General features: G+C 39.3%; 2 protein-coding genes across 2 annotated transcripts; one reads left to right on the top strand and one right to left on the bottom strand.

The window, feature by feature from the left end:
* The first annotated feature begins 154 nt into the window (after positions 1–154).
* On the top strand, positions 155–15,064 carry pkd1l3 (polycystic kidney disease 1-like 3). Its single transcript, XM_085455501.1, has 23 exons — positions 155–529; positions 2,168–2,257; positions 2,356–2,381; positions 2,476–2,509; positions 2,652–2,761; positions 2,888–2,950; positions 3,600–3,758; positions 3,848–3,954; positions 4,034–4,160; positions 4,250–4,372; positions 5,376–5,595; positions 5,741–5,922; positions 6,026–6,256; positions 6,358–6,459; positions 9,244–9,422; positions 9,996–10,142; positions 10,228–10,430; positions 11,027–11,214; positions 11,411–11,543; positions 12,153–12,348; positions 12,461–12,689; positions 12,898–12,982; positions 14,126–15,064. The coding sequence occupies exons 1-23, from the start codon at positions 199–201 to the stop codon at positions 14,170–14,172; spliced, it is 3,312 nt and encodes a 1,103-aa protein (XP_085311627.1). The 5' UTR covers positions 155–198; the 3' UTR covers positions 14,173–15,064.
* A 2,195-nt stretch (positions 15,065–17,259) lies between these two features.
* ist1 (IST1 factor associated with ESCRT-III) lies at positions 17,260–22,274 on the bottom strand. The gene is made up of 10 exons (XM_085455506.1): positions 22,171–22,274; positions 21,508–21,608; positions 21,222–21,402; positions 21,057–21,144; positions 20,866–20,949; positions 20,652–20,762; positions 20,380–20,559; positions 19,437–19,538; positions 18,899–18,944; positions 17,260–18,382 (listed from the first exon to the last, which is right to left on the bottom strand). Exons 2-10 carry the CDS (start codon positions 21,593–21,595, stop codon positions 18,216–18,218), a joined length of 1,047 nt encoding a protein of 348 aa, XP_085311632.1. The 5' UTR covers positions 21,596–21,608; positions 22,171–22,274; the 3' UTR covers positions 17,260–18,215.
* Between the last annotated feature and the right edge of the window lie 1,926 nt (positions 22,275–24,200).

Here is a 24,200-nt window from a genome sequence, read left to right as displayed (position 1 = left end):
CACCGAGTGATTCCTTCAGTTTGCATCTTGTTTGAGTGTCTCGGGTGATTTTCCTAATGTATTAAGAACATATGCAGGGTTTCTCTGGAGAAAGCTCTCTGATTTTCATGTGATGGATTGAAGTGACCTTGCTCAGTATCTGTTCCAGCCACAGTTCGAGCAGCACTAAGCGCTCGTGCTCTCCACAGAACAATAACAATGGATACGGTACTCCGGACAGCTGTCTTTGTGTGGATTTCAGCTGGATTTCTGTGTGTAGCTGAAAGAACCGAGAACTGTCCAGGAAACAACTTCACGGCAAACTGTGAATTTGTTTTCAGAAATGTATGTTTCGAGTTTGTTGGAGAACCGAAAACCTATTCCCAGGCTAGGAGCAGCTGTGAAAAGCAAGGAGGAGAACTCCTGAAGGTGATGAACAACCCAACCAAAATCTTCTTGGACAACATAACTCAAGACTGGAACACCAACTTCAATCACACATGGTGGCTTGAAAAGACAGTTGGAGAGGATAACTGGAAATCCACCGATAGTAAGTAAAATACACAAACACAACATGCATTTTGGTGCCGTAATTTTATTTTCTGTTGCACAGGTTATTGTGCTTTTGTGGCCTGTGAGTTTTCAAGTGAAGGCATGTCTGACAGACGTTGGGAAAGAAGAAAAGAAAAAAGTAATACTTGTCTGTTTGAATTGATCAATCACCAGTGCTTTGGGTTTTTTTGGTTTTTGGGGGGGTTTTTTGGAGGGGGGGGGGGGGTTGCTAATGGTTTAATCACAATAGTTTTGTTGGCAAGCAATAAGATACTGAATGTCGATTGTCAGTTTAGCCCACTCTGTGAGCAAGTAAGTCCTTCTCTCTCTCACTCAACTTCCCTGTCTGTCTTCACTGCTCCACTATCTAAAAAATCAAAATGCCATAAAAATAATCTTAAAAAAGAGACTGAATGTCTTGTTTGCTTTAAACAACCCTCAAATCTCTTCACTAACTGTGGCAGTGTCATCATGAGTCTCTCACTGAAATACTGCCATTTTCAAATCAACCAGGACCTGAAAGTAAGTTCAGGTCACTATATCGTTAAGAAGAAATAATTATACATTACAATAAATTGACATAAATGTAAGAGAGGTTGATGACGTTTGTGTGCTGAGAAAAGGCTGGGTTTCATTTGAATTTTTGTCATGTCACGAGCACCAATTGAATTTAAATATTTTTGAATATGTTCCCTTGGGTGTGTAAATGCTTTGTTTTGTTTTTGTTTTTGTTTTGCTTTTTAAAGAAGATTCATGTCATAAAATAAGACAAACTTGCAGATCACAATAAATAAATTACCCAATAAGATTTCCAACACTATTTGCTTCCTGTGAGGGATTAGGTTAAGGTTTTTTTTACTTTGCGTCTTTATGCGAGGCCTGCTTTGGAGGGTGAGACGAGTCAGGCTTGGTAGAGCCTGAATAAAGCTCGATGAGCTAACCGCAGGTCTTCTGCAGAGGGTTCGAGGATAGCCTGGTTGCATATTGTCCAGCTGTGGGAGAGCGCATATTCTCTTGTCTAGAAGTGAAAGTAGATGTAGACAAGGAATGAAGGTATAAGGAAATCTCTGTGAAATGAAATCCTTCAAAACTAAATGAACACCTGTGCTGATAACTCTTCTCCTTGATTATATATTTTATGCTTTACACCCATGTCTCCAGAATATGGAAATTTGTTTCCACATCTGTAACAAAGAAAACTTTTTGTGTTTCTCAAGCGTTGAGAAAACAGCTTGAAATTTCAAGTTATTAGGTCAAAATGTTTAGATAATAATACAAAATTTTAACTTATGGTGGCAGAAATAAGTTTCCGTACCTGAAGGATTATCTCTACGATGAGATGTTTGCCTCATAAGATTCCCACAACACTACCAGGATCAAAAAGGAAAATCTGCTCCATCCACCTGTGTTATGATCATTCAAATGTGTGTTTTTAATTACATAAAGCAAGAAATGAGAAGACTTTACACATGGCTTTATGTGGCTTCTGGGATCATCTGTTTACATTTTACCTATAGATTATTGATTTGTAAATAATTAACCGTGTATTGACAGTTGCAGCCCTGTTAGTTGTTGTCTCGTTGTTAAACCTTTGTCTCAAAAACTAACCTTTCCTAATGCCATTTCTTTTCAACAGAAAACACCTCATGCACATACATGAAGCTGAATCCTCTCCAGCTCGTAACGTCTGACTGTAAAAAGAAAAGAGGCTTCCTCTGCACCCACAGTACGTGAAGCTTTCTGATCCGAGCTTTAACCTAACCAGATTTGTTTTCATTCTTCATTTGTGCTCTTTCATTCATAACATAACTTTGTGTTTTAAAGGTTTACAGTCTCCCTCAAACACAAAGGTAAGACAAATAAATTTCACAGGCAGTAATAAGCCATGCAAGCCTCCAAGACTCAGCTTTCATATTGTCCACCTTGTTCATGTTTTCTTTGTAGTGTACCGAAATTTCCAGCCATGCAACCAAACTTCGTAAGTTAGAATGCACTTTATTTGTGTCTTCTTATTCAACACCCTAAATGACATAAATCTAGTGTTGTATCGCTTATTTTTTCCCTTTTCTTTTCTTTTTTTTACTGGACCTTGTTAAACATCACATACTCTTTGATTCCAGGGCACAAAAGGGGTCTACTTTCAGATTTAATTCCAAACCTTGACGATCAAAAGATCCAAACAATCCTTAAAACAGCTTTGGGTACCTTAAACATTAACGTATTTCTCAAGGTGAGACAAATCATTTTACATATCAACATTTTTTTTTATAAATTATGAGGAGCTTTGAATTACAATTTTTTTTTTTTTATAAAAAAGCACCCCAGAGTTAAAAGCTGTCCCTTGTTTCTGAGACAGGATGCAGACAGAGTACTAAATACGATGGACGTGACACCAGGGGAACCGACAAATAGCAACGGGGTGGGTACCTTTATTTACGAAAGCAAGAACACTTTCATCATTACTGTTTTTAGTTTTGTACTGTTATTTTTTTTAATTGACATTTAGGAATCACTGTACCATACCATCAACTTTAGCAATTTGTTACTACATCCTCCTCCCTTTTTCTGTATTTAAACAACTAAAATATCGATACAAAAAGAATGAAAGAAGAAGAAAGAAAAGAAAGAAAAAAGAAAAAGAAGCAAAACAGAAAAATAAATAAAAAATACAAAGGAAAAAAAAGGCATGTAGGGAGTGTGTTTCTGTTTCCATTAATATAATTTATATTTCCTCTAGTCTTCAAAGGTAAATATCTTCCAAATGTCTCTTGTATTTTTGCATGTATTCCCTTCCAATAAGTTTTAATAACATGACAGTCCCAGAAAATATGATAGTGATTTGCATTTGTATTTCCACAATTTCTCCAGCAAGTGAGAGGGTTACCTTCATAGTGAGATTTTTGGTGAGGTGTAATAAAATATCTTATCAGGTTTTCCACCCAAATTCCCTCCAGCTCTGTGAGCTGCTACATTTCCATTGATATGCCCATATTGTCATCATTACTGTTTTATTCTCATGTTTTTATATTCATGCTGTGCTAAATTCTCCCTCCTTTTTCTTCCAAAAGAAAGCATTCGTGAGTAATTTGTTGAAAAGTGTTGCGTTACTGAACGCCTCATTTGCTTTGAACAACACCGAGACACTCAATCACATCCTCAACTGCAGCAGTGCCATCCTGAGTCTGTCACTGAAAAAATGCGATCATAAAAACAACCCAAACCCTAAAGTAAGTTCACGTAACTACATCACCAGCAACATAAATGTCTCTGTTATTGTTTCAGCTCTCACACTGGAATGATGTTTTTTCTTCTCCAGGATTTGTTTGGAGATGTCCTTAAGATTTTTGCGAAAGTTGCTAACCTGCTATCAGGAGAGAACGAATTTGTCATGCAATACCCAATGGGCACCATTCATCAGAAAACGTGGGTATTTTGCTTTAAAATGTCACTTGCCTCTGCTTTAAAAACTTTTACATATAAAATTAATTTTCCCCTCCATCAGACAAAAACCTGCTGACATTGGCAATTCAGTGCTGGGTTCAGAAAAAGTTGGCAGTTCCGCTAAGCTCCCTTCAAATTCAGTGCTTGGACCAGTGCTTAATAAGTACAACAACAACATCATCTCTCAGGTCTGAGTATGTGTGTGTGTTATCATCATTAGTGTTTTTATCTTTGCTGACATCCACAGCCTGTTTAACTGAGCATTTGTCACTATTAGATGACTACGTTCAATGAAAATCCCTATCCATCTGAAGACAACATAACAGGGAGTGTGTGCAGCCTTTCACTTAGTGATGGAACGCAGGACATTAAGGTGGCAAACCTGACAGAGATGGTGGAGGTACAGCCAACTTACTGCTTACTGTATGAGAACAGCTCAGTCGACATTATTCATTATACAGTGGACATTTTGACATTGCAGTGTCTTGCAGTTGTAGTAGAAAAAGACAGAAAAACAAAAATAAATACACAATTAGACAAAACATAATAAACATGCTGAGATGCTTACGCAGACAATGAAGCCACAAAACAAAACAAACAACATAAAAACGGTTCAAAATAATCACATACAAAGTCCAAAAATTCATAATGTTTAGTCATTTAACTTACATACTGTTTTTCAAGCCTTCATTCTCAGTGTACTCCAAACATGCTGTCTTCCTGAACTCCTCTTTGCCAACACACCTGCCAATATCAAATTTCTCCGCACAGTCAACACACCCAACGCAATTACAAAAGTGACATCACAGCTATAGAAAAATTAAGAAAAAAAATCTAATCGCAAATCTTGTTTTATTGTCAGTTTTGAAAATATCAGTACCGGGAGGTATGAAAGTGCACAATAACCTACTGGAAGCACAAAGGCACAATTACTTAGATGAGATCAATTATATGCGTATGCATCAATAACATGACGTTAATAATTAACTGTTTAAACATCGTGATTAGTGTCAATTATCTTTACTAAAATAACATGATTTAAGGTCATAGTTTTACTTTTTTGTTTTATTTAATTTTTGAATAAGGAATACCAGCAGTTCCTTCATTTGCTAATTGTTTCAAATGTCAGTTGTCACAGGAGGTGACTTTTACATTCTTAGTGTAGCTACAGTTAGAAGAATGGAGGTGTAAGTACAGTAAAGCTTTCAGTGATGCCTGGTTTATAGTTTTAATCGTTTCTAATATGTAACTAGTAAATAACCGATTAAATATGAATCAAGATGGGTCGGTTAATACTAGGAAGCTTGCTTTAAAACAAAAACATCTGAATATTTAATTTTAAAACCCAGACTGAAATAAGATGTTTTTCTTCATGCCACAAATTCTTTCCTTCCTTTCACCAGATCTTTTTGGCTCGTCCAAATGCTGCAGCTCTGATCAACACTACTGTCGTGTTAGAGAAAAACTCAAAATCGGTGACTACACTCAATGTCTCAGACCCTAATGTGACGATCTTCTTCGGCGTGGAGCCCAATGTGAATGTGTCACTGGTTCTCCTCTTGTCTCATGGGTTGCCTCCTAATAACACAAACTACAGCAACAGAACTGTACTGAACCGCACAGGTAGCTGTCAGCAAAGTCAAATTAGGTCACTAGAATGGCCACACCTCGCTCTGGTATTATTTATATGTACTGATCATAGCAAAAACACTTATTTATGCAGTATATTTAAGTTTTGTTTTCGGGGGGTTTTGCTTTTTTGCTTTAGAGGGATTTCGCTGGATGATAACACCAGAGATGTTACAAAAGACTCCTGGGATTTGGTATATTGATACAAGAGTTTCTGATTCTGAATGGCAGCCAGACATGAACCTGAAGATCACCACTTTTATGAGCAAGTGCCTGTACTGGAACACAGACGCAAAGGAATGGAGCACTGAAGGCTGTATGGTATGTTTTCCCCTGGATAAAATCTGATCATTTGGCTCTGCATGCACTATAATATTCTAGCATAGGTGAGTACCAGTCAGTCATGTGTTGTGTTTTTCCTCAGGTGGGGAAAGAAAGCACTCCACACCGAACGCAGTGTCTCTGTAATCACCTCACTATCTTTGGGAGCTCCTTCTTTGTGATGCCAAACTACGTCGACATATCCCGCACTGCAGAGCTGTTTGCCACTGTGAATCAGAACTATGTGGTGCTGGCCCTGCTGTGTGCATTTTTCGGACTCTACCTGATGACACTGCTGTGGGCCTGCTATGCTGACCGGAGGGCACGCACAAGGGTCAGCCTGTCTCCCGCCAGTTTTCATAAATCCAGCCTTTTTTTGCATGTATATTTTCATGTTATTTAACATCACAATGTTGTACGTTTTTGAACCATCAGAGAAAGATGACACTCTTGGAGGACAATCACCCAGCTGCACAGTACAGCTACCTGATCGGCATCCAAACTGGACGCCGCAGAAATGCTGGGACCAGTGCCAATGTAAGTCTTTTTTCCACTGACAGCAGAGATGGGCAGATCAATCAAAATATCATTTCAACTCAGTTTTATTTATATAGTGCCAAATCACAACAACAGTCATCTCAAGGCGCTTAGTATCAATAATACTAATACAAGTGCTGGTATTAGTATTATTGATACTATCACAATAGGATTGATACTTTGCTTGTATCCTCTAAGTTCAGTATGTAGTCCACTGAACTGTGTTAAATATTCTTTTAATGAAAAATATACCTCAAACATGCTCTATTAAAAATCTCTGAAGCCTTTCGTGTTGATGGTCACGTCTTTATTTGTAGCTGATGGCACAATATAGCTTTAGAGACACATCAACATTCCAGGTCGCAGTTTCAAAATACACAAAAAGCTGAGAAGCATTGCTTTGTTGCATTAACTAAGTTTTGTGAAAAGTACAAATCACAGTTTTTAGTGGTCATTAAAATGTGTTTAGAATTTGCAAATTGATGATGACTCATCTGATACATCATGACCCATTGCTTTCCCCTGCAAAGTGTCGATCTTCACAATACTGGCCCTGTATTTACACGGTATCAGATTGATACCAAAATTTGCAGTATCATGCAGCACTGACAATCACTACCTTACAGACAGGCAGTGGATTCAGTTCAGTTTATAGTGGGAATTTAGTTGATAAAGAACATTTACATTTAAAACAAGTCAATATATTTGTTAAAAAGAAAAAAAAAGCTCCATTTAGGCAAACAAGAAGCAAACACGGCCATCGGAAAAAGGACTATGTAAATATGGGCGCCTCCCTAAAGGATAGGCTCATTTAAATTTTACTACATGTAGAAGACTATAAACCACAATCACTGCGGATAAGAGATGATTACAGAAAACAAACCCGATTCAACGCTCAGACAGGCATCTTAGTGTTGTTTTCAGACAGGATGACATACCTGTCTTTAATGAATAAGACTATTTTACAGCCAACTCACAACTTCCCACTGACACTGGATTACTGGATAGGTTGACAGAGTCACTCACTATAACAACAATACTATGATAACTATAAATGAAGAAGTATGAAAGAAATTCCTAAGGACTACATGTCAAAGAATATTGTTAACTTGTGTTTTCCTAACATTATTTTGTCAAGCACTAATATTATATCTACAAGAAGAGGGAAGGTACTTAAATTAATGGAAGCCGGTTTGAAATTACATATGAAATCCCTCTAGAAACCTCGGTCACCGGTTATGTCAAGTCTTCACAGTTTGTTGCACAAGGCCAAAAATAGTGCGGTCCTTCAAGTACAGGGAGTGCAGAATTATTAGGCAAGTTGTATTTTTGAGGAATAATTTTATTATTGAACAACAACCATGTTCTCAATGAACCCAAAAAACTCATTAATATCAAAGCTGAATGTTTTTGGAAGTAGTTTTTAGTTTGTTTTTAGTTTTAGCTATTTTAGGGGGATATCTGTGTGTGCAGGTGACTATTACTGTGCATAATTATTAGGCAACTTAACAAAAAACAAATATATACCCATTTCAATTATTTATTTTTACCAGTGAAACCAATATAACATCTCCACATTCACAAATATACATTTCTGACATTCAAAAACAAAACAAAAACAAATCCGTGACCAATATAGCCACCTTTCTTTGCAAGGACACTCAAAAGCCTGCCATCCATGGATTCTGTCAGTGTTTTGATCTGTTCACCATCAACATTGCGTGCAGCAGCAACCACAGCCTCCCAGACACTGTTCAGAGAGGTGTACTGTTTTCCCTCCTTGTAAATCTCACATTTGATGATGGACCACAGGTTCTCAATGGGGTTCAGATCAGGTGAACAAGGAGGCCATGTCATTAGTTTTTCTTCTTTTATACCCTTTCTTGCCAGCCACGCTGTGGAGTACTTGGACGCGTGTGATGGAGCATTGTCCTGCATGAAAATCATGTTTTTCTTGAAGGATGCAGACTTCTTCCTGTACCACTGCTTGAAGAAGGTGTCTTCCAGAAACTGGCAGTAGGACTGGGAGTTGAGCTTGACTCCATCCTCAACCCGAAAAGGCCCCACAAGCTCATCTTTGATGATACCAGCCCAAACCAGTACTCCACTTCCACCTTGCTGGCGTCTGAGTCGGACTGGAGCTCTCTGCCCTTTACCAATCCAGCCACGGGCCCATCCATCTGGCCCATCAAGACTCACTCTCATTTCATCAGTCCATAAAACCTTAGAAAAACCAGTCTTGAGATATTTCTTGGCCCAGTCTTGACGTTTCAGCTTGTGTGTCTTGTTCAGTGGTGGTCGTCTTTCAGCCTTTCTTACCTTGGCCATGTCTCTGAGTATTGCACACCTTGTGCTTTTGGGCACTCCAGTGATGTTGCAGCTCTGAAATATGGCCAAACTGGTGGCAAGTGGCATCTTGGCAGCTGCACGCTTGACTTTTCTCAGTTCATGGGCAGTTATTTGGTGCCTTGGTTTTTCCACACGCTTCTTGCGACCCTGTTAACTATTTTGAATGAAACGCTTGATTGTTCGAGGACGTTGCCTAATAATTATGCACACCTGATATAGGGTGTTGATGTCATTAGACCACACCCCTTCTCATTACAGAGACGCACATCACCTAATATGCTTAATTGGTAGTAGGCTTTCGAGCCTATACAGCTTGCAGTAAGACAACATGCATGAAGAGGATGATGTGGACAAAATACTCATTTGCCTAATAATTCTGCACTCCCTGTATATACAGTCTGGGTCACTTCACCGGTACGCTGTGCTCTCCCGCAGGTCACAGTGAAGCTGATTGGCTCAGAAGCAGAGAGTAACGTACACACTCTCACAGACCCAGAGAAGCCAGTGTTTGAGAGAGGATCTGTTGATTATTTCGTGCTGACCACACCCTTCCCACTGGGTGAAGTGCAGACCATCAGGCTGCAGCACGACAACTCTGGAGGTCATCCATCGTGGTAAGGACATGAGCAGCAAAAAGTAGATCGTTTGGCGTTACGTCAGATCAGGATGAAGTGCTTTTCATCAGAAATGAGAATGTTTTCTCTCATACGTGTTGAAAAGTTGGCAACTATTTAAAGACTACTATACTACACAGACAGCTGTGTGTGTTTTTTTATACTTGGATTGATTTGGTATTATACAGGTAAGGGACTAGTCAAAAGGGACTAGTGCATTAAGGTGCTTAAAAATGCCTTTAAATACCTTCCTGATGGGTTTATTTATTCGTTTCAAGTCTCCTTTAATGCAATATAATGCTCATTTTGTTAACTGTGACTCTATTTAGAGTAAAATAGATGATAAAGCAAGGTATGATTTACAGTGTGGCTATGAATATATAGATTTGGGTTCTACTAATGACGTCTGGTGAGTGTTTCTTTCACATGGTATGGCGAGTTAAATAACTGAATTCTTTTTTTTCTGTTTTGGTGCTCCTAGTTTGCAATGTTGCTTTTTATTTCCATGATTTTAATTCCTTAGGTAAATGTTAAATGTGTCATCTTTCATTTCTGTATATTTTTTCTTTAAAGGTACATAAACAAAATGACTGTACAGGACCTCCAAACGCGACACATGTGGCACTTCTTTTGTGAATGCTGGCTGAGTTCTGAGCGCGGAGACGGCATGACCAAAAAAACCTTCAATGCTGCAAAAGTCAACGAGGTTGCCAGCTTCAGGTTAGAGTCCCTTTACACTGCTGAAAATAAATTGCTCATCACATCGCTTAAATTAAGTGATTATTTATTCTCCGTCCTCTCTCAGGAACATTTTCCAGACCAGGACATCGACTGGTTTTAGAGACGAACACATCTGGGTGTCCATCGTGGATCCTCCCTCACGCAGCCCGTTCACACGTGCCCAGAGGGTTTCTTGCTGCATGTGCCTTCTGCTCTGTACCATGGCCATCAACATCGCCTTCTGGAACATCCCTGTGGATCCAAACTCAACAGTACTCTTTTCAATTGGTGATTACAAAGTCTTAGATTATTGTTTGATTACTGATTACATCTGTTTCTTAGCATCAAACAACAAAGTTTAATTCAGGAGGGGAACCTGCTCTTTGTGCTAATATTAGCAGTGTTTGGATAAGGATTACTGCTCACAAGCGATTGTATCTAGGAGCAAGGCTGCATGCCGAAGGTGAACATGACTGGTTCTTAATAATTACCTACAACACATTTGCATCCAGATGTGCACCAAACTCAGAACCTTACTAACTCCACCTGGCCAAACACTGTTAAAACTGGTGCTTTCTTAGCAGATCTACGTGTTATTGAGTTTTTACATTTTGCACTTGGATCTTCTGTTGATGTGACCTTTAGTCACACCTTTCTATTGTATGGATAGATATTCAATATTCAAACTGAAATAATGTAAAGTTGATTCCACGAGGTCAGAGAGCAAACAGTCGCACACAGCTTTCTGTTAAAATCAACTGAGAAAGAACCCTGCAGTAAAACATTGCATTACTGTTTGCAGCTGTTTATTTGGGTGTTATTAGCTGGAGCTGTATTAGTTGCTTCACATCATCATCACCGTGTCCTTTGTTGTGTCTGTCCAGGTTCAATAAAGATGACCTGGCAGGACCTCATGGTGGGCGTGCAGTCCGGTCTCCTCATGTTCCCAATCAACATCCTCATCATCACAATCTTTCGAAGCATCAAACCTCGCATAGTTCCAAAATCTAAAAAAGCTGACCCTGAGGAGAACGTGAAACCCCCCATACTCAACATACCGACTGTGCTGAGGGTGCGTTACATGTTTATATTTGTCAGATGACCCGTACTCATCACAGAACCTGCAAGCCTGAGATGTTTTTTGAATATAGTCCATGTCATAGTCCGTGTAGCTCTGGTTTCTCCTTTACTATTACATACTTATCTATGCAGTGAAACAGTGCACCGCTCATGTATAATTTAGTACTTGTTGTTCTTCCCTGCAACAGGATGTAGAGCAGATCATTTCTTTGGCGAGCAAGAGCCCAAGAAACAAGATGTTAGAGATGCACAGACTGGAGTCCGTTGTTGATCTCTTCTCAGCCTTGGACAGGTTGAATGAATTAATTCAGCACATGCAAGGTAGTTTTATTTCATTCACTTTAATCTCAGCAAAAGAAAGAAAAAAGAGACAGATAAAATGTTTATAATATACTCAAATTAACATGAATACACATAAGCAACATACTATTAGTGATCTTAAACTAATAAAAGAGTACATAAGATGCATAAGCTTATGAATACAGCAGTTTGTTGCTACTCTAACTGAGAAGAACCAATAAGACGGCTAGTGAACGCTTATTTCCTTGCTCTCACCCCATCAACAGTTATTTCAAACAATCTAAAAACTATCTCAAAGACCTATCTCAAAGAAACAACAGTGCTGAGAAACATGACGCTTGTATTTAAGGCTTATTTTCTTTTTTTTTTATGTTGTCAGGAAAAAAACATCAATACCATCAGACGTGTCTTTTAAAGATTTCCATGTAGCACACTGCTAGGACCTATTTCTTTCTATTCAAATTGAGTTTTAGGCAAATAACTTCTCCTCTGTCTGATCAGGCCAAGCAGCAGCACTTTTCTGCCTTGTGTAGTGTGACAGTAGTGTTACCTTTCTTCTCAGAAAGAGGTAACTTCAAGAGAAATGTAACTACCTTCTTATGTATATGTTTGAATATAAATCTTTCTCAGGAGAGAGTGAGAGCGACCATCACTTGGTGTACTGCAGCAAGTTTCTCCTAGCTAGTCTCTGTCATCTCCTGATGTGCCTGGAGAAACTGGATTTCAGATACTTTGGGACTCTAGACCAGTACCAGCAGGCCCTCAACTACACCAACGCACTGGTTCACAAGACTGAGATGGTCTTCAGCAGCCACTTGGCCTACTGGTCAGTACTCCAACTGCCAGTGAGACAAAAATATTTGCAGAGCTATTTGTGCTATTATACTGAACTGGTACGTCATGCGTGTGTTTTTTCTGTCCATCTCGTCCCAACCCAGCCCACCTCCTGCGAAGAAGCCAAAGAAGAAGGCAACGACCATCCTGGGCTGTTGGCTGCCATGGTGGTTTGTGTTTGTAGGCTGGTTCCTGTTGCTGTCCATCAGCGGCATTTCAACTTTCTTCACCTTGTTGTATGGCTTTCAGTACGGCAAGGAGAAGTCCATCAAGTGGGTCATGTCTCTGGGCCTCTCCCTTTTCGAAAGCATCTTTATTCTGCAGCCTCTAAAGGTGGGTAAAATAAATCCTTTTTTTTTTAAAGTCAATTCGCTTGGCTGATAATCTGAAGTGTTTCCTGCATGTCACACTCTGAGATGATGTATGTATTTGAAGATACTTGGGTTTCTACAGAATGTTATAGTTTGTTTCTGTTTTTGAAATTTCTGCAAACGTGTATGCAACACTATTCGTTTCTTGTGCGGTCTGCTTTTTCTCACAGGTGATAGGCGTTGCTGTGATTTTCGCCCTGCTGCTCAAACCTGTAGCTGTAGACGAGAGTGAAGAAGTTGAGCAAGTCCTGTTAGGTAAGAAAACTTGTTCTGTAGTCTCTGTGCAGCCAGAACAGGTCAGTGCAAAGCTTTAAGTATATACTGTGATGTGATGTTTTTGTTGAATAATTTTTTTATATTTACAAAAAAGTACCCATTTTTTCTCTTTTATAAATATTTTTATAATATTTTATAGATATTTACTATAGATATTAAAATTAAATAAACATTTTTTTCTTTGATAATAATCATTAGTAGTATTAGTAATAACAAGTCACTTTTGTTACTCTCTTTAATGACCTCTTTGTGCTACTTGTGACGTTTTTCTCAGCAGCGTATAATCAGTATCTTTTCTTTTTGGAGTACTTTTTTTAAAATAAAAAAAATTAGAAAGCCTTATTGTCACCGTACTAAAATATAATGATGTTAGGAGAGCTGCTATTGTTTAGTGCATTAAAGTTCTTAACATATTGTCCACTATAACACTATGCATCTGTGTATGTATCAGTCTTATACAACTGAATGTAAACAATTAGATTCATGAATATATATAAAAATTAGTAGATGCAACAAGGATGCATTTGTTGCAAAAAGCAAAATTGTGGTGGACTGATTTCATTTTACATGTTTGCACTGACTTAGAGTCCAAATGGCCTTGGCATTATGATTCCTGTGGCCTGTAGCTCCTGTCAGAGGACAATGGGTCAGATAGGTGGTCACCAGGCTGTCCTAAAATCAAAAAATATGAAGTTTTCATTAATTCACAGAAAATGAAACAGGTTGGATGAACCTATTTTGCGTGTACATGTAAAAATAATCATTCATATTTCAAATTAGAAGAATTTATTTACCAACATGCAAAGATTATATGGATTCATATTAACCTGAGATAGTGTCTAAATATTATTCAACACACAGGAAAGATTTACTGCAACCGTCTCATTCATATTTCACGAAGCAGACCAAGGAAGCCTTTTCCCCTTTTTTCAGCTTGGCTGCCGAGAGCTCTGATGTAATCATGCAGATCACACACACCCAAAATTTTGTTGACTGCGATAAAGGACTGACCCTTTTCTTTTCCTGTTACCTTTCTCTCGTGCATCTGTGTATCCATGTACCCTTTGCGGAGCTTAAGATAAGTGCTTTGAGTCTTACAGTTGTGTCTTCTCCATTTAACAGAGCAACAGGAAAAGTGCAGACAGTACAGCGGCAGGGACACAATGTGAGGTTACTGCATTTGACGACATGAGCTGACTCCTCTGACATGCACAGCTGCGACACATGCCCCGCCCCCCCGCTTCTTAGGAAATCTTTTGCACTTATTGTAAGTTTTACTTTCTGGATATAGAGTTGCATTACACGTCATGGTGTTTTGTATGTGTACAGAGGTTCCAGTGCCTATGAGAATCTTTTTGAAGTTGTGAGTCATAATAATGGGCAATTAAATAACTGTTCTTGTATGTGAAATTCACCAGGATTACGTATGAGAAAAAGAGATTTTTTTTCCTTTTTAAAAAAACTGTTGATACATTCATTTAATGCTAGTGCAAAACACATATACAGATTCAGACATATGTAAACACGTTAAGAACTATTATCATCGAGTGTGAAAAAAGCTGTCTTTTATCCAATAAAGTAGTGATCCAGGAGAAATAGAAGAGAAATTTCAACAGAAAAAAACCTGCAAAGTAACTTTAACACAGCTTTCTGTTTAAATGCTTCCCTATGATTCTAACGGTTAATAGTTGTAAATGAAGTTGTGTGAAATAGTGCGAAGGTGCTTTTATGTTGCTGCCCATCTGGGAGCTAATGATTAATTGATTACATTTTTCATTTTACTCCTGTCACTGTAATTGATTCTGAAAGTGTGTTTCATGCCTCTTTATCACTCTTGGCTGCATCTTTGAGATTCATTCAGTCCTCAGTTTAAAAGGCTTATGTAACAGATCTCATTCAAGTTTGTGCTTTTGGTTTGGGAATACAAGCTGTTCTTCAGACAGCTGATTGTCCTGTCTTAGATCTTCTGTGCTTAATCACAAATGATTTAAACTATTTATTCACTGGTGTCATACAGTAGTATTATATGTGTGAATTTCAATAAACAGCTCTCTGGTAAAATCTGCAGTTGCTTAGTTGATGTTTAATGTTTAAATGATTTATAAAATTGAACTCAGGTCAAAAAGAGATGTGCTGATCTGTGTATGCATCCCTAGTGAATCCCAGAGATGACCAGCAGCTTACATAACAATTAACAGTCATTGCATTAGTAAAATAATCAGTGCACAAAGACTATCACACCAGATTACCCTGGAAAGCGGAACCAAAAGGTGGTATTTGAGACCTTTGCATGATTACTGCTAAACCTCTTGCAAATTTTGTATGTATGATTTTATAAGTTCAATATAAAAAAAAGAAATTAACTACCTCCCAGCTTTAGTACTTCCCACACACGTTCATCCACATTTTCCCTGGCTGAGGCTCAGGAGGTGGAGCAGATTGTCCACTAAAGGTTGGGAGTTCAGTGGCTGGCTGCTCCAGTCTACATGCCAAAGTATCGTGGGCCAAAACATTGACCCCCAGGTTGCTTCTGATGCGTTCGTCAGAGTGTGAATTGTGAAGTGCTATATAAGAAGCAGTCCACTTACTATTTACAAACACACTCCCGCATTTAGTTTGTTGGGATCTACTCATCTCAACAGCATCCCAACCCTTGGAAACAGAACTCTCGAGTCTTTTTTGGACACCAGTTTAAAAAACAGTCGGCTCAATCACACAGAAAAACACAAATATTATCACAAGTGTGTAAAACGGTGTGACCACAGACTACAAGACTCAAGAAATTCATCTCATACCAATTCAAAACTACAGCAACCTCAAGGCATTTTATATTGTAAAGTAAAGATCCTACAATATTAGATAGAAAACCAACAACAAGCCTATAATTAGGACTAGGCAACAGTGGGGAGGAAGAACTCCCTTTCAACAGGAAGAAACATCCAGGATAACCAGGCTCAGGGAGGGAAAAGAGAAAAGGAAAAAAGGAGATGATAGGGAGACACAGATAAAACAAACTATGAAAGAGAAAACATGAGCTTTAGGAAAAAGTAAAATTTTAAGCCTAATCTCTCTCCCAAATCCAAACTGAGAGCTGGAGTGAGGCCTGATACCTGAAGGCTCTGCCTCTCATCCTACTTTTAGAAACTCAAAGAAAGAACAAAGAGGAGACTGTCCAAAGCCAAATGATCACTAAAACTTAACAGGATGAGTTTTCACATGATTGAGCCGCTCTTAACTCACACCTGTATTGATCACAAGTGTCAAACAGAAAATGAGTCAACTATGACTTGATGCAAGACTATGTTGCGATAACTGAAAGGATCCATTATGTAAAGAGGTTAGTTTCACATTAACTTAAATCACAGTATGTTTTACATAATTGAAAAAATTATTTCCCTTTCAGAGCTTTCCCTTAATATTAGCGACCTCTGCTGGTTACCATTGAGCATTACAGGTTGTTTTTAAAAAGAAAAACTGATGGAAAATTATGTGCAGACCTTACAAGCTTTCCAGTTCCAAATAGTCTTTTATTAAATTGTTATTGTAGTATACATTGTTTGGGGGGAGGGGAACTATTTTTTGCAACAAGACACTATTTTGTGTCTTAAAGTTTAACATGAAAGAACAATCGAACATAGAAAAGACAGTGAGGAGATCACAGTTCTGTAGGGTTAATTATCTCTCTGTTTTTTCCCAGCTCATGTAAAACTATTAATTAACTGCACGTATAACCCAGTGGGGAAGCTTTTCAAAGCGCTGAGTCATATTATTCAAGGCCACCGTCTATTTGCCATGCAAGCAGAGCCCGGTGTAGTCAGGTTACAGGAACAATAACAAAAACCTCTCACTACACTTATTACAATAATTAGAAACATCTACCTCTAATGCCTGTACAGATTTTTTTTAATCTATCAAGCAAATTAAAACTCAGAATCTGTGGAGTGTAACGCAAATAAGGTCAATTAGAAACTGAAAAACGCATTATGTGTCCAGTCTTGGTGGATAACAGATGCTTAATCCTAAAACAGACTGGCAAGGCCTCAGATGAGAGGTGAAAGGTAAGGCAAATGGAGTGGTGAACATACAGTACAAGACCCATGCACAAGATCACAATGGCACGAACTTTTTCCTCTGCTCTCAAACTTTACATCTAATCAAATCAGTTTGCTGGCTGGCTGCTTTTGCCTGCCAGGATTTTAATTGCAAATTTGTTTGTTCAGTCATAAAAAAAGTGCAGGTATTTTGTAAAACTGAAATTCAAAAGGGCAAAAAGAAAACTTTATTTGGAGATAGTGTATATAAAACAGATTTGTCAAATATTGAACAACTCCCGGTTGCCAAACTCCTTTTCCTATACAGTTAAATCATTCATGTACATAAGTCTACCTATATTGCTGTAAGTGTATTAAATTACAGATTTCCATACATGTTGTCATTTTACATCTGTGTCCCATCGCCCTCAAACGGAAAAGGTTTGAAACCATACTATTTTTCTGATACAAATACACCTTGAAGTTTGAGAACCTCGGTAATAATGAGTATTTAACAATCCCACAGTGAGAAAAACTGCGTAACACACTGAAAATATGGCTTCTATGTGTCCCGGTACAGCTGAGAAAAACCTCACTACTGTTGGAGCCTCACTTTGGAAACTAAATGGTGATTTTAATGCGTAAAAGCTTGTTCGCCACAGAGGTGGCGCAGCCCGCTATACCTGTCAAACTGGTCTGAGACGGGACTGAGCGACACAGTGGCAAAGATCACAGCGACAGTGTGTCCAAAGTAGAATAAAGGCATGTACTATAAATATCAATCAAACCCAAAACCTTCAGAAAAATCAACACTTAAGATCTAAATGTGAACATATTAATTACCACACAGACAAATGGAAAAGGTTAAACTTCAGTGCGATTTTAAATAAGGAGCGAGAAGGGGTGAATACCCGCATGATTGTTTAAGATTTTATCCAACGTGCCAAATAGAAGAAATGAAAACATGTGGCGCTAAAAAGTACTCTCTCTCATTAGCTGGTCACAGCTATATAAATGAGGTAATAGATTACATGTATGTTTAATATTTGTGTAAAATTACTTCACCAAGAAAGAGGGAGGAGAGCTACCCAAATCTGATTCAGAGCCTTGAACAATTCCTATTTCCTGTTCTGAGCTGTGTAGGTGACACAGGCCTGTTTATGTATATCAGGTTAAAGGATTTAGGTCTTCTTCTTCAGCTCCTCAAAGCGCCGCGTCAAATCATCAAAGTCAATGTCATCCGAGGTGGTGTTGCTTCTGCCCAAGGAGGATGTTGGGAGTGTGTCAGGAACAGATGGGAGTTCTGGAAGAGCGTTGTTGTCATAAATCTGAGCCGAAGGAGCGGGACCTGGAGAGTAACAGGCATTAATTATTTAGGAAAATGTTTGGCAGGTGAGCATTTTAAGGATAACTTAAGTCCTACCCTACTTTATTTTCCCACCTTGTTAAAATCTACTGCAAACAAGACAGATTAAAATAAATAAACAAACGAGGTCTGTTCCACAGACCTCCCCCACCTGTGAGCTGCACTCTGTAACCTTTGCTTTCATTAGTATGAGCCTCACCATCCTTCTGCAGCAAATACACATCAAAGCAGCAAATCTGCTTCCAACAAGCACACTGGCATGCTAATAATGCTCAATTTGCACAATAAATTACAAGATAATTTTGTCAAAGAGTTACGTATATATATGAAATGTTTTAAAAAATTATTTCATGTGGGTAGAGTTAAAAGATTTAAATGCTATTCAAGACTAACTGGCACAATGTGGGTTATAGTTATTTCAGTTGATTCGCTGACAATAAGAAAACAAACTATTCCCCTCTCATCATTTAAGTGCTGCTGATTGTTGACAGAACTCACCTACGCCCTGGGAAGGAACAGAAGGTTTTTCAGTTAGGTCGTCAATCTGAAACAAACAAATGTGTTCGTGATGAACTCATCCCCATATTTAAAAACAAAAACAAATATATACATATATTTGTTAGTATTAATAAGATTTTGATTAATACTTCATTTATAAAAGGCAGATGCAAAAACAAACCAAAAAACAAAAAAGAAAAGAAAAATGGAAACCATCACCTTTAGTGTGCAACACTAAACATGATTTTTGGTAAAGGGCCTCAGTTATCGCTTCTTTCAGTCCCGCTAAGAAAAGCTGATCAGGTCATAGTTAGTAGGTTAAAGTTGGCCAATTTCAAGCTACCTACATCCGTGCAGATGAACCTGAATCTGGGCCTACTCTGAGAAATAATGTTAAAGTATGGAGGACAGGCAGAACTGTAAGCAACCCGAATAAACAGTTCTTCCCTGAGTGGTTCCCTGCCCTGTCCGTCTGTCCATCTTTGGAAACATGAAGGGGGCATGGATGGAGGGGAAGGGTTCAGTCGTACAGACTTACAGACTCGTATGTAGGGGGAGAAGTGGGCAACTGAGGTGGCTGCCCTCCTCCCATGGGGGGCTGGAAGCTGTTGTAGGTTCCAACGGGTGCATGAAACGGTTCCTGGGGGTAAGCAAAAAAAAAAAAAAAAAAAAAAAGAAAAAAAAAAAGAAAAAAGTCAAACAAGTTTGAGGAAGGTAGTACATATTACACTACAAGGTCAAAAGTATTGGGCCATACCCCTTTTGTGAACATTTATGAATGAATGGGTCATTCACTGTCACTGAACAGGTACTGTAATACAATGTTACCAGGTTAACAAGTCAGGCTGTTAAATGAGTCACTAAGACTGCTGACTCAATAACTATAGAGTTCTAACATCTGGCATTAACATCAGCCCAAAAACTGCGTGCCAGGAGCTTCATGATATGGGTCTTGATTGATTCCAATAGGTGTAGGTAGCCCAGTACTTTTATCAATATAGTGTATAGTTCTCATACAGAGTAAATACAACAAACTAGAATCTATTTCATCCTGGTGATCTTACTGCCATTAAATTGTCCTCAAAACAACATGCTTCAAAAGTCAGAAGCAGCTGTGAAGGACTTTTCATACTGTTAAAATGTAACAAAATATACTTTTTTTTAGAACAAGTGCTGTAAATGCTCCATGCCATCTATGCCTTTCAGAAATGGATGAAAAGCTGAGGGGTCACTGCCAGTAGTAACAATTTGCTAATTTCTTTAGATGTTCTGAGAACCAAAAACAAAATTCCATCCAGATACACATGTAGCAATATCCTGAAAATGAGCATAACATTATCTGCATGTCATTACAAGGCAAAGTTAAAAAAAGTGTTTTTGTTTTAATATCAGTGAAATGTTCACATTAAATCTGTAACAGAAAGTAAAAAGCAACACAATATTATTCAACTAAATCATCGTCTTTAAAAGGAAACTCTTACAGCTCCATTGGGAGGTGGATAGTTGAAAGCTGTTGGCATTGGCATAGCCATAGGCATGGGCATAGGCATATGGATTCCAGGAGCTAGAGGAGCTGTGAATCCTCCACCACCTCCTCCTCCAAACTTCCTGTCATTGTCGACATCAATCAGGTCTGCCTCCTCCCCAGTACACACCTCGGGCTATCCGGAGAAGTAGCGGATGGTAAATAAACAAACAGAGGGCAAAATTTCCAACTTTCACATTGAGTAACAACAGATTCTTTGCTGCTTACCCGGACCATGGCGTCAGGTTCATAGGGGACATTGTAGTTCTTTGCGATCTCTATCAAGTAGCGCTCGACCAAGATCTTGGGAGGAGCCTCAACACTCAGTTTGTGCATCAGCTGAAATCAGATATTTGATTAGATGTCGCTAAGAGCACACTAGACAAAAGGTTCATACATTCCTATACAAGCTTGTGGACAGTCACTGGGGAAAAAAAATTACCCTGTCGTTGACTGTGCCAATCTGGTTTGTCCTGCATAGCTTGCCGTACTCCTTGCTATATTTTGCACACAGCTGTTCAGACACCTGAAAGAAGATTTTAGAAACAAGATTGTCAATACTGACTTGAAAGGAATAGATGTAAATACCAAGTGTTTATTATCACTGGAGACAAATTTTTAGATAGAACTTACAATTTTTAGCTCAGACACCTCTGACTGCAGACGAGGAGCTGCCCAGATGAGAGTGGACACTGCTTCCTGTAAGCCTGGATCTAGTTCTCTAATAATGGATAAACAGCAACCGTGTTAACGAGGACGGACACTGAAGGTAAGGAATTTACAATGCTCAGTACTCACTTCATGGACTGAATGAGGCCAAAGCGAGTCAACAGCAGGTCACAGTAAAGCTCTAAGATCTCCATGGCTTCAACCAGATAGTCCTCTCTGATGATGTGCTCCACACGGATCCGTGCCCGCTCATCCTTACCTGATGACAGGTAATCTGCAATCTCTTTCCTGGCCTTCTGAGCAAGCTCAGCTTTATATTAAATTTGGCAATATGGGAAAAGGAAAAAAAAAACATTAGAACTACTTTACAAATAAAGAGCCACTTCAGCTATTGGAGAGCAGCACAGTGACTCACTTTTCTTTTTCTCAAGGAGTTTGAGTCGGTTGATGACCAGTCGGAGATTGACTCTCAGCCTCTCTGATTTGAAACCTCCTCCCAGCATGATGACGGACAGCCTTTGGACAGGAGAGAGGAGAGGGGAAATAAGTGAAGACGACCTATGGAGCCCATCTAACTTACCATCTCTGATCCAGTGAGTCACTCAATCATGTGAGCATGACCAACCCATCGTAACACAATGACTCCGCACATTCACGCGAAACACAACACAAACACACACACGTAAACAAGGTCAGGAATAAACATAAGTTAGTTACCAACACAAAGTATTAAACTACCAACGACTCAAAACATTAGCTTTAGCTTGACGCCGAGAACAGGTAACAAGAAGGCCAACCATGCTACTTTAAACGATACCGTCTTATCGTGTCCAGTACCGTTTTATCCATTAACATTACAATCATTCATTTTTAAAAACCCGAGCCGGTGCTTGTGTGAACAAATCTGCTAGCTACAGCCTTTGCTTTGTTAGCAGTCTTCTGTTATCGTTTGTGCTAGCTACCGACCTAGCTCCGTCGTTTAACGTCAACAAAACCAAGTCAAATACACTGAAAGACTTTAAGAATTCAGGTAGTTTCGAAATAGTTTAACAGGTTAAAAAAAAAGCCAGAAGCTTACCTGTAAATACGAGTCGAGCGCACACACCAACTTATTTGAGTCTTGTTTCGTCGCTCACTTCACTTCCGTGATTATCTCCAGTGACGTCATGGGGAATAACCCAGGGGCGGGGTTGCTGTCCGAATCAAAGGAGCGTCAATCACAGGTGCAGGTGTGACCCAGTTGTCAGCCGATGACGTTACTTTTTCCTTTTCTTTTTTTTTTTTTTTTTTTAAATATGGCCCCAATACTTCTTCTTATAGATAAATAAAACAGTTTGTATGCTATTTTAGAAATACCGCAGCTGTCCACAGTACAGGGTAAACCAATCAGTTTAAATGCTACCTAACACAGAAAACTCCAAAAGTTAATAGTTAACAGAGGTTAAGTTAGGTGGAGGCTAATTACAATGTTTGTTTGTTTTTTTCCTTTGCTTGAAATAATTTAATTGTGGGATAACCCAGTTGATAAAATTAGGGGGGACAAAGGTGGGTTTGGGGACTAGGGGGTATGAATATATTATCAAGATGAAGCAGTCTGTTTCAAATCTGTGGTTTATCACAGCATAAATTAAATGAAATAAACCTCAAAATTAAGTATCCAAGTAAACATTGTACCATAGATTTAAATGAAATAAATATCTGACAAGGATGCCCCCTGGGCGCCTCCTGGGTGAGGTGTTCCAGGCATGTCCCACCGGGAGGAGGCCCCGGGGCAGACCCAGGACACGCTGGAGAGATTATATCTCTCGGCTGGCCTGGGAACGCCTTGGTGTTCCCCCGGATAAGCTGGAGGAGGTGGCTGGGGAGAGGGAGGTCTGGGCCTCTTTGCTTAGGCTGCTGCCCCCGCGACCCGGCCCCGGACAAAGCGGATGAGGATGGATGGATGAGTATTTTGTCCACATCATCCTCTTCATGCATGTTGTCTTACCCCAAGCTGTATAGACTCGAAAGCCTACTACCAATTAAGCATATTAGGTGATGTGCATCTCTGTAATGAGAAGGGGTGTGGTCTAATGACATCAACACCCTATATCAGGTGTGCATAATTATTAGGTAACGTCCTTTCCTTTGGCAAAATGGGTCAAAAGAAGGACTTGACAGGCTCAGAAAAGTCAAAAATAGTGAGATATCTTGCAGAGGGATGCGGCAGTCTCAAAATTGCAAAGCTTCTGAAGCGTGATCATCGAACAATCAAGCGTTTCATTCAAAATAGTCAACAGGGTTGCAAGAAGCGTGTGGAAAAACCAAGGTGCAAAATAACTGCCCATGAACTGAGAAAAGTCAAGCGTGCAGTTGCCAAGATGCCACTTGCCACCAGTTTGGCCATATTTCAGAGCTGCAACATCACTGGAGTGCCCAAAAGCACAAGGTGTGCAATACTCAGAGACATGGCCAAGGTAAGAAAGGCTGAAAGACGACCACCACTGAACAAGACACACAAGCTGAAACCAAGACTGGGCCAAGAAATATCTCAAGACTGATTTTTCTAAGGTTTTATGGACTGATGAAATGAGAGTGAGTCTTGATGGGCCAGATGGATGGGCTCGTGGCTGGATTGGTAAAGGGCAGACAGCTCCAGTCCGACTCAGACGCCAGCAAGGTGGAGGTGGAGTACTGGTTTGGGCTGGTATCATCAAAGATGAGCTTGTGGGGCCTTTTTGGGTTGAGGATGGAGCCAAGCTCAACTCCCAGTCCTACTGCCAGTTTCTGGAAGACACCTTCTTCAAGCAGTGGTACAGGAAGAAGTCTGCATCCTTCAAGAAAAACATGATTTTCATGCAGGACAATGCTCCATCACACGCGTCCAAGTACTCCACAGCGTGGCTGGCAAGAAAGGGTATAAAAGAAGAAAAACTAATGACATGGCCTCCTTGTTCACCTGATCTGAGCCCCATTGAGAACCTGTGGTCCATCATCAAATGTGAGATTTACAAGGAGGGAAAACAGTACACCTCTCTGAACAGTGTCTGGGAGGCTGTGGTTGCTGCTGCACGCAATGTTGATGGTGAACAGATCAAAACACTGACAGAATCCATGGATGGCAGGCTT

The sequence above is a fragment of the Copadichromis virginalis genome, linkage group LG1, assembly GCF_057382275.1.
Source record: "Copadichromis virginalis isolate Kocher_CV1m ecotype Utaka linkage group LG1, C_Virginalis_male_GT1.1, whole genome shotgun sequence".
NCBI lineage: Eukaryota > Metazoa > Chordata > Actinopteri > Cichliformes > Cichlidae > Copadichromis > Copadichromis virginalis.
This window is presented reverse-complemented; position numbering and strand designations above follow the sequence as displayed.

What these genes read in the sequence shown, in the direction of transcription:
- ist1 (XM_085455506.1), bottom strand. Translation starts at nt 21,595, where the DNA reads ATGCTGGGAGGAGGTTTCAAATCAGAGAGGCTGAGAGTCAATCTCCGA. An exon ending in CTCCCCCTACATACGAGTCT is followed by an intron (nt 18,945 to 19,436) that starts GTAAGTCTGTAC and finishes TGTTTGTTTCAG; the next exon opens with ATTGACGACCTAACTGAAAA. An exon ending in TGTTCCTTCCCAGGGCGTAG is followed by an intron (nt 18,383 to 18,898) that starts GTGAGTTCTGTC and finishes GTTACTCTCCAG; the next exon opens with GTCCCGCTCCTTCGGCTCAG.
- pkd1l3 (XM_085455501.1), top strand. Translation starts at nt 199, where the DNA reads ATGGATACGGTACTCCGGACAGCTGTCTTTGTGTGGATTTCAGCTGGA. An exon ending in AAAACAACCCAAACCCTAAA is followed by an intron (nt 3,759 to 3,847) that starts GTAAGTTCACGT and finishes TTTCTTCTCCAG; the next exon opens with GATTTGTTTGGAGATGTCCT. An exon ending in TTATTCTGCAGCCTCTAAAG is followed by an intron (nt 12,690 to 12,897) that starts GTGGGTAAAATA and finishes TTTTTCTCACAG; the next exon opens with GTGATAGGCGTTGCTGTGAT.